The sequence below is a fragment of the Polistes dominula genome, unplaced genomic scaffold (genome assembly GCF_049000335.1).
Source record: "Polistes dominula isolate Pdom_NZ unplaced genomic scaffold, Pdom_raw_medaka contig_19, whole genome shotgun sequence".
In the NCBI taxonomy this organism is placed as follows: domain Eukaryota; kingdom Metazoa; phylum Arthropoda; class Insecta; order Hymenoptera; family Vespidae; genus Polistes; species Polistes dominula.
Window position 1 is genome coordinate 3,766,555 of NW_028301058.1, and position 10,665 is coordinate 3,777,219.

A 10,665-nucleotide genomic window follows, 5' to 3' on the forward strand; every position below is an offset into this window, starting at 1 on the left:
GCAAGCGTTCCGCTTTTCCCTCACTTCCACCTCTCCCTTCCCACCCTTTTTCTCTTTCACCCCTCATCCCCTTTCTCTTTTCCCTTCCTTGACACTCGCAACGAAGCCGAAGGTAGTGTGTAACTAATGACGTGACTCGTTTTTTTTTCCTAGTGATGATGCTGATTCTTATGGTGTATGTGAATTTGTACTTTGTATTTGTATTTGTATTTGTATTGGTATTTGTATTTTAGAATGTACGTGTATTTTGTTATAACGATACTAGTGATTGTGACATTTCTATTATTCATTTTTTGATCACTATCATTAGCTTCTAAAGATCTGATTTTAAGACAGAAATCTTTCAAATTTCTTACATTATAAAATAAGGGTGATTAATTGCAAAAGTTATCTGACAATTAGATACTTTACTTTTTTAAAGGAATGATAAGATATATGTATTTGTATTTGTATTTCTATTTCTATTTGAGATTGTACGTGTATTTTGTTATAACAACACTAGTGATTGTGACGTTACTATTATTCATTTTTCGATTATTATCATTAGCTTCTGAAAATCTGATTTTAATACAGAAATCTTTTAAATTTCTTACATTATAAAATAAGGATGACTAATTGCAAAAGTTTTCTGACAATTAGATACTTTTCCTTCTTAAATAAATGATGAGATATGTGTATTTGTATTCGTATTAATATTTGGGCTTGTACCTGTGCTTTGTGATAACGATGCTAATGATCATGATATTATTATCGTTCAAATCTGCATTTTACTGATCATTATCATTAGCTCCTGTGACTTAATTGTAAATGCAGAAATTGTTCAAACGTCTAACATTGAATAAGCATGACTATCGCAAAAGTAAAAAAGTTTCAAAACTTTCAAGACTCTTCCTTTTTTATAGAAAGTATATTAAAGAAAACATTTTGTGCAAGTCATCTTCATAAAGATGACTTTTCAGTCAACTTTCTTACTTCTTTTGAATTTCACGTTGAATTATCGGTTACTTGAAAAATTTTATGTATATATATATAATTATATATTAATTAATAATATTATAAAAATATTATATATAATATAATGAATATATATATATATATATTTTTTTTTTCTTAAAAACATTTTTTGATTCTTAGTTATGTAATAAAATATACGAAAATTTTAATTCCTTCCCTCTACTCAACCCTTTCATTCAAACAATTTTTTGTAAATCATTAAAAAAAATAATGAACAAAACATCTGTAAATCTAATGTTAAAATTCGCAGAATTAGATAATTTATTTCCCAATAATTTTATATTTTTTATTTATCATATAACGTATAAGATCTTATAATAAGTCGAATGTGTATGTTCTTGCGCACGCGTGTGCATTTGTGTGCGTATATCTGCGTTTGAAGAACTTTTATCTTACAATTAGATAAAAAAAAAAAGAAAGAATATGAAATTGCAAATGTTCTCAAACGCATTTTATTACAATTAAATGAAAAATGATATAAAAAAAGAAAAAACCGCATATATTGGTATCATACCATACAGAAGGATTACAAACAGATATGAAATATATTTTTACATATTGGTTATCTAATCTATAAGCCACGATAAATTAATCTCTATTTGACAAATCAAAGCACGTAGAATCCCACCCCTATTTCTCTCAACCCGTGATACTAACTATTATTTTTTTCTATTCTTTTTCTTCTGTTCTTTTTTACCCTTATGATGTGATTAGGGAAATATCAACAGTACTATCGGTCGATTAATTTTATAATCAAATAGATAACGGGATGTGCGATTAAATTTTTTTTTTCAAAACTGACCTATCGATTTGAATACAAAAATAAAGTATAGTTAGCATTTAAAACGTAGACGCGAAATCAAAAATTTTTGTTCATTATTTCATCGTATTCGGCCTACTTCAAAACGATTATTTATGTATTGCATTTTCAAATATTAAAAAAGATACTTATAAAATAAAATAATTAATTAATATTATATATTTATAAAATTATTTATTTTAATATTTTATATTGTATTTATTATTTTTATTAATTATATTATATAATAATAATATAATATTTATTATAATAATAATTATTATAATAATTCGTATTATATATTAATATAATATATTATATTTTTAAAATTAATATATCATATTAATATATATTAATATATTAATAATATAATTATAAGATAATTATTATTCCAACTCCCTGACGTGACGTAGTTATTCCAACATAATAAAAAAAATAAAATTAAAAATTAACGAGTAGAATTTTTTTATTTTCCAACGACGAGAGAAAAGAGGATCGTAACGTGAATTAACGATAGATCGCTTCAATCTTAACTGCATTACTTAAAAGTCCTTACAGGTTGAGACTCTAGCACGTTTACGAGTAACTTTCACCCTTCCCTATAAGTACTCTTCTTCTCTTTTCCTCTCTTTTTTCTTTCTACATCTTTTTCCGAGGAAGGAACTAAAGATATTAAAGTTTAACATAATTCAAAAATTCATTCGTTGATTTTGCATCTTTATGCAATTTAAATGGGAGTACCTAAAGTTACGTCTCGCGTACTAGACGGGGTTGATACGATTTCTTACTTTCAAAAGAGAATGTGAATATCAAATATGAAATTTTATTATATATATATAACCTCTAGTAATGTGTTAATAATATTAGCATTGTTCAATAAGCAAATGTCAAAATGTATTTAACATAATAGTAAATATGCAGTAAAATAATATTAAAATATTTTACTTCTTATTTAGATATGACAGGAAATACTTGTTAAATAAAAAAACATTCGAATACAAATTTCTCAATATTAGTAGGAAAATAATTCAACTTAATGATGATAATCATAATAATAGGAGATAAAAATAAAAATAAAATTAATAAAAAAAATATATATCGATTGAAAAAAGAAAGTTTCTTGTTTGTTTAATGGTAAAAGGAGCCACCCCTAAAGAATCGATCTTTTGGACAATCTTGAAATTGAACGTTACTCTTGAAAAACTAAATTACCTCTCGTCAAACTTCAAGCATTCAATACACGAGGATGTATTAAATTACAAAGATGCGTTAATGTTAATGTCTACTTGAGATCGTTCTTTGCTAATGTCTAAATAAACATATCTCACTAGAATAATGGACATCATATCGATCGATTCTAGAAAAGAGAGTATATCATATAAGTACTTTCATATCTATATATATATATCTTCTTTTTATATATACAAATTCAGTGTCATATTGTTGATTTCCTATAGATTCGAAATTACTGAACCGATTTTAATGAATTTTTGTTTATTTTGTATGATTTTTTTCAATTTTAAATATAGGATAGTTTTATCGCAATTATTTTTTATTTTTGATTGCTAATTTAAAGATTTATTATTATTTAGAGGTTATCTAAGTCACTGGGTTCTATAAAGCGCTAATAGATGGCGCTGTATTACAATTCAATTATTCCAATACATTATACGTTTTTTTTCAGATTGACATAATTAACCTTGCTTTTTATATTTTTTTGTGTACTATTATTTTATGTATTCCATTCTATAATTGTGGTATTATTTTGTGTGGGCCACGCATTACTATGGCTTTGTTAAAATACTTGGATTTAATATATAATACTAAAACTATTCAATGCAGTCAAATTAATATTCACTTGTAATTTCGAGAATTGAAATAAGGCACAAAATAATATAAAATTTGTTAATTTTCCATTTTATTAATCTCATACTTGAGTATAGTTTATTTGAGTATTATATATATTACATGAATCATTTACAGATTTGTAAATTAAATATATATGAAGATTTAATTTTATAAAAGAGGTAAACAACGTTGATTCTAAACAATTGTATGGATTATTTTTTTCATTAAAAATTATAATAATTAATAATTTTAATTTAATTGCACGATATTTCTCATTATCCTGTCTTTTGCTAACACAAATAAAGTCGCCGGTTTTCCCACAAATGATCATGCAGCATATAATTACCTAAGGGAGGAACATGGATTTTCTAAGTCCAAGCCGCAAATGGACATTGTTACACCTTAAAACTTATTTATGGTCATCGGGTAAAGTCAAATGAATTTGAAATTGAAGCCTGCATTACTTGATTTTGTCATTCAATAAAAACATTACAATAAATTTAAGAACGTATGAAGTAATACTTTCTTTCTTTCTATTTAATAAGTTTCAATGTCAAACAATGCCCATTTGCGACTTTCACTTAGAAAATCCACATATTACTCTAATTTAAGATGTATTAAAATAAAAATTTAAAAATTTTATATTGTTTTATGCTTAATTTGAATTCCCAAAAATTATTAGTGAATATATTAATTTGATTGTATTAAATAGTTTTGAATTATTTTAAATCAACATTTTATAACAAAGCCATAGCGACACGTTGCTAGAGCATCCTCGTATGTATATATACATACACATGCATGTATCATATACAACGAACGATATAATAAATTGCTGTTCAATGAATGATTATTTAAACACTTTTGGTTAGATATTAAGCACTTATTATTATGTTAAAAAAATCTAGTGATTGTACTCCTATTGTTACTCCACGTAGTAGTAGTTAGTTGTTGTTCATTCCTTGATGACGTAAAAAGTCCACCTTATGTCCTCGATTGATGACCAACGACAAAAAGATACCGATATCACTTTGAACGTATATAACAGAAACCGACCTCCAACACGATCGAGGTTTTATCTACCTCCTATGAACTTTGTCCTTCATTCTACGAGCCGTATGTAGAACCTAATCAGTGACGAGATAACGGACATTACTAAGGTTGTACAACACAACATAACCATCTGTTCCATTGGACGTTCACGTTTGTGTCAATGAAAGGACTTTCTCAATGTACATTTTCTTTTCTTATTTTTTCTTTTTCTTTTTCTTTTCTTGATTTTTTATATTATCCCTAATGTTTATTTTCGTCAGATTGTGAAAACGGTTAAAATAGGATTAACCCTTATCGGTCGTCAGGTTTTTATTTTGATGATTTTCACTAACAATGAATTATAAATGATTTCGATAAATATTCAATAAAATTGTTCAATATTATAAGAATAATTTATTATTTATTAGAAATGATTTTTTTTTTTTTTGAAGGAGTATTACAAGTATAGGAAATTATTAATAATTTAATTATTAATAAAATATTTTTATATTTGTAAGTCACTTCCCACGTGACCTACGACCGGTAATGGTTAAATATTTTTTGTTCTTTTGTTTTCTTTTTGTTTTTCCTAATCATCATTGTTCGTTTTAAAGAAAGTAAAACGATTTTATAATTATTCAGCTTCCGTAGGATTAGATTCCATTGGCTTGAATTTATTAAAATCAGGTGAAACATAGACAAGACGTATAGAATTTGTAAATCCTGCACCATTTTGTTGGGAAGGTCCAACTATCACTATAGCATCGCCAACTTTGATGTAATTTTTTTCTTTTAAATAATTCATACCAGCTCTTACCCGTACGTCTATATCTTTCAGCCAATTGGTTAAAGGTGATGCTGCAAAAAAAAAAAGAAAAATCATAAAATTGTCATCATGATATTTTGTAAAACGTAAGTAAAAAGGAAAAAAAGAACTTCGTAATATTTTCTATAATAATTAACGAATAAATATATGAAATTCATTGTATAAGTCATGAGACAATATTAATTATTTGCTAAGAAAAAAGAAAAAAATAGAAAAACAAAAAGACAGCTTATTAGACACATTATTAAGGAATCATATGTCGTGTTTTAATTCCCTTAGAAAATAATTATGGAAAAGCTCATTAATGTTCCATACGTGGACAAACATACTCAACCGCAAGCCCTTTCTTTGATCGGAGCAAATGTACGCCCCAGCCCACCAATTCAATTCTCGATAATACGTTGGCGTGTTGAAGAGAAAAAAGAAAAACAAAAAATACGATTAAAAGGAATTACACCCTGTAACATTTACTTGATATTTTGATTTTTTTTTATTACCTCTCTTCGTTTATAAATTAATTTGTTAAATTGATTTTCTTGTTTGTTAAACAACAGGGAAGATCGATTGTAAAAAAAAAGGAAGGAAAGAAAATTATTCGTAATGATAAATTGATTACCCTTGTAATGTACCGAATGTATGGCAAAATAAATTTGTAAAAATCTTGCAACAAAACCAAAACGTGTTACAGCTATGATAGGACATCGTGGTCGATATATCGAAAGCAATACGGCACTTCGTCCAGTTGTAGTAGTGATGATGATGGCAGCCGCATTACATTTCAAGGACGTCTGAATGGCGCCAACAGCAATCGAATGTGTTACGTCCAATGGTATCGTTGTCTTCACGTTATCAATCAAAAATGACAAAACAATTAATCACCTTTTATTAAATAACATTAAATTTAATTGTTATTATTATTATTATTATTATTATTATTATTATTATTATTATTACTATTATTACTATTATTATTATTATTTATTTATTGTCGCATCAATTATCATAATACATATTGTTAATAATTTCGTAGGTGTATATGTGGGTGGGATATGTCAATAAACGCAATTATTAATTATTATTACATTGTATCTATTACTTTATAATAAAAGAAAAAAAGAAAAAAAATTAAATCAGACTAACGACGCATGAAAATATTACGTTAAAAAGCTTATTTGCTATGAATATTATTAGGTAATATTTAACTTGCCATATTACTAAAAGTATCGAAAATTTCTCTTTGCCATCGTGCACTTTCCGCTTCTCTGCATACGACATCAGCGTCTTTAATTAACTCCAACGTATCCTTCAAGTTTAAATTTCCTGTAGCCAAGCAAATTGTATCCGCTCCGTCTAAGACCGCATTCGCTATCAATTCTTTATTAATTTTTGGTCTTTCCTTCAATTTAGGATGGAAAATTACAACAACGGGTTTTCCGACCTACAATAAATAAACAAAAGCTATCAAAAACTTTCTTCTTCCAAAGATACATATGAGACGTGTATTTTGAAAATGGCGTAAATCCAATCGTATCTATCAAAAACATATTATTTCTTAAATAATGTTAATTATGATAATTAAGATGATAAATGTAACAACTTTAGAAACCTAAAAAAAATTATTCTACTATGTCATATATGTTATTCGTAATTTTAAATTTAATCATCAAACGCAAACCCTTTTCAATATCTCGATTCGAACATAAATGAATTTACACGCCATCTTCAAAATAAACAGCTCGTATGATTCTAGTAATAATGATTATAATTATTAACCTTGTTACATTTAGCTATTACAGATTTTTGCGCGAGAAATAATTTCTCTTTTCCTATATCAAGTCCTACGCCAACCCTTTCGAATAATATACCATCGGCTTCTTTTAATATTTCATCGAAATTTTCTAAACCTTGTTTTGAACAAATCTTCGCCATAACTCTCATCCAATTACTATCTGTTAGTCGAACAATCCTTAGAAATATACAAAATAAATAATTGAAATCAAAGTTACAAACCTGTTTGTTTTATTTCATTTTTTATCAAACGAATCATTTTACCGCTACGCGAATGATTGATAATAATAATATCGCATTCGAGTTTCGATGCAAATTTAATATGTTCCTTATCTTTTTCGGAAACCATTGGAAACGTAATGATACTGTCCAAAAGTTGAATTGTCTTTTCATTACCAATAATGCCACCTTTTAAAACTTTGCAGGTAACACCGGTACTGGCTGTATTCAAAATTATTCCTATTATAACTCAATTTAAAATTGTAATTATTATCTTACATACTCGTTACGAATTCAGTTCTTATGTATAATATTAAATCATGTCAATTTTAATGCAGAAATCTACCAATTTGTTTTTTTCCCTTATTCTTACAATATTCATAACGAATAGTATAATTAAACTTGCTGATTTGAATAATCTTATAATATAAGAGTTCTCTTTCAATGAATTGATAATTGTTTACCAAAAATAAATTGTTATATTATACACAAGATCCGTGCACTGTTTTGAATCTATTTGTTGATATTTTAAACAAATTTTCTTCTAAATTTGATCGCAAAATATTTGAATGATTTATAAATCAAACAATATGAACCGTTTATTTTGAAAGTAATGTAAAAATCAATTTGCAGTCCGTAAATATACATTATTTTAATTAAATTAGCCTAAAATAAATATATATAATCAAATTTCATATTGATAAATTAATAGAAACATAGCCACAGATTTGATATAATTAAATGAATATTTTTTAATTGACCAATATATATATTAGGGTGGGTCAAAAAAATGACTTTTTTTTTCAAGTGCCGCGGAAAAATGGGTTGCTAGACACCTTAAAACAATTCTTATCAAATATGAGCTCTTAATTTTAATAGGAAGATCCTCCGCATCGCAGTTTTTTATTTTTTTTTCCAGTCCAATAGATTAAAATTCATACCTCATTATTTATTGATTGTACAGAAAAATATTGTGGAAGAATTTTGTAGGAAATTTAATGCTCTACAAAAAAGGTATCTTATATTTTTTCCGTAGTCCTCACCATTTGAATGATATTGAAGATTTAAGTTTGATTATTTTAAGACAAATTTCATTTTTGTTTATGAATTTTATAACTCGACAATAAATAATTATAAAAAGTGCACAATACAAATTTTTGTAGGGAATTAACTGCTCTATAAAAATGGTGTCTTATGTTTTGGCGATTAAATTAAGCGTTCAAAAGATATTCATCATCGAACTTGCATGTGTACTGATTTTTGTCTCTGAATATCTTTTGAACGCTTAATTTAATCGCCAAAACCTAAGATACCATTTTTACAGAGCAGTTAATTTCCTACAAAAATTTGTATTGTGCACTTTTTAATAGTCATCCATTTGAATGATATTGAAGATTTAAATTTGATGATTTTTAAAAAAATTTCATTTTTGTTTATGAATTTTATAACTCAACAATAAATGACTATCATCAAACTTTCATGTGTACTGATTTTTGTCTCTGAATATCTTTTTTGTAGAGCATTAAATTTCCTACAAAATTTGTCTAGAACATTTTTCTTTACAATCAATAAATAATGAGGTATGAATTTTAATCTATTAGACTGAAAAAAAAATAAAAAACTGCGATGCGGAGGATCTTCCTATTAAAATTAAGAGCTCATATTTGATAAGAATTGTTTTAAGGTGTCTAGCAATCCATTTTTCCGTGGCACTTGAAAAAAAAAGGCATTTTTTTGACCCACCCTAATATATATATCAATATAATCAATCATATTCGCATATATTATTAATTGACCGTATAATATATGCGAAGCCTTTAATTTTCTCGAAACAACCAAAAATAAATTTGCACCATTTTCAAAATAAAAAACGGTCCATATTTTAAGTTTGAATTACTAACCGATACAAGTTACTTTTAATATTACAGCGCCACGATCAATCGAAATTCTGTCTCCTATCTGACAAACTTTTCTTAATTCTTGATACGAGACCCAAAAGCAGGAAGAAGTTCCCGCTCGTTGGATTTTAGCATCCGTCAATAAACGTACTGCGTTACCTTCTGCTAATACAGCATGATCCTGCACGAAAGTGCGAGTACGGACAACCCCTTGTATGTAGGGGATTGTTCGTACATATGAACCATTGAATGGACCATTGAATTAGCAACCCCCTTTATATGGGTCGTTGATAACAAAAGATTTCATACAAAATTAGCATTTGTATAAATATTATTATACCAGGGATAATGGATCACCACGAAAAATTCCTGTACGTATCTCAGGACCTTTAAGATCGACTGCAACAGCAATGGGACAAATTTTTTTCTCACAATGGTATAAGATATTTCCAGCCTCTCTGATGGATCTTATTGTAATAGCATGCCATTTGTCTGTTTGATGTGATAAGTTCAAACGAACTATATTTGCTCCGGCCTTACTGATTTCCGCGATTGCCAATGGATAGGAATTTGTAATACCTAATTTTTTTGTGTAATATTTTTTTTTACAGAGAAACAATATCAATAAAAATATAGAATTCTTCTGTAATTACATGGATCAATAACTTGGAAAAATTCTTCGTTGAATTGATATTAGTCTAATTATAATAATACCTCGATTGTAATAATTAGGATGTGATTAACAACAGAACCTACTCATCGTAACCATTACACCTGTAAGTTTAACAGGTCTTGGACTCGAATCAACATTTAATTGCATGTGATGATCTAACCGATTCTTTTCGTAAGCTGCATCTAATTGATTTTCGTGCGACTCTTCATCATCGAATGGCATTTTCTACAGTATAGCAAAATTAAATAAATAAATATATTAATAATATTCATTAAAATATAAACGAAATTTTTCTTTTTTTAATACTGCAATCGATAATGGGTATTTAATACGAACGCACCCATGGTATTTGACAATTGCTCGACATTTTGTTATATTAGGAACGGTTTTTTTTTCTTTTTTACTTTTTTTACTTTTTTTTCTTTTTCTTTTTTACTTTTTTTACTTTTTTTTCTTTTTCTTTTTCATTAATAATATTTCATTTGTAAGAAGGGAAAATTTGATGGGATGAAACGAAATATGATAGGGATGAGGTTACTAATAATATTTATAACAAAGAAATGACTAC

General features: G+C 26.9%; 1 protein-coding gene and 1 long non-coding RNA gene across 2 annotated transcripts; one reads left to right on the plus strand and one right to left on the minus strand.

Moving 5' to 3' along the window:
• The first annotated feature begins 3 nt into the window (after positions 1-3).
• On the plus strand, positions 4-6,336 carry LOC149031509 (uncharacterized). Its single transcript, XR_016177741.1, has 3 exons — positions 4-175; positions 5,532-5,605; positions 6,208-6,336. It is a non-coding gene; the product is annotated as an uncharacterized LOC149031509 (long non-coding RNA).
• LOC107073058 (pyruvate kinase) lies at positions 2,228-10,651 on the minus strand. Its single transcript, XM_089175915.1, has 8 exons — positions 10,181-10,651; positions 9,765-10,003; positions 9,428-9,605; positions 7,526-7,748; positions 7,293-7,464; positions 6,727-6,957; positions 6,136-6,358; positions 2,228-5,551 (listed from the first exon to the last, which is right to left on the minus strand). Exons 1-8 carry the CDS (start codon positions 10,317-10,319, stop codon positions 5,328-5,330), a joined length of 1,629 nt encoding a protein of 542 aa, XP_089032041.1. The 5' UTR covers positions 10,320-10,651; the 3' UTR covers positions 2,228-5,327.
• Positions 10,652-10,665: the final 14 nt, after the last annotated feature.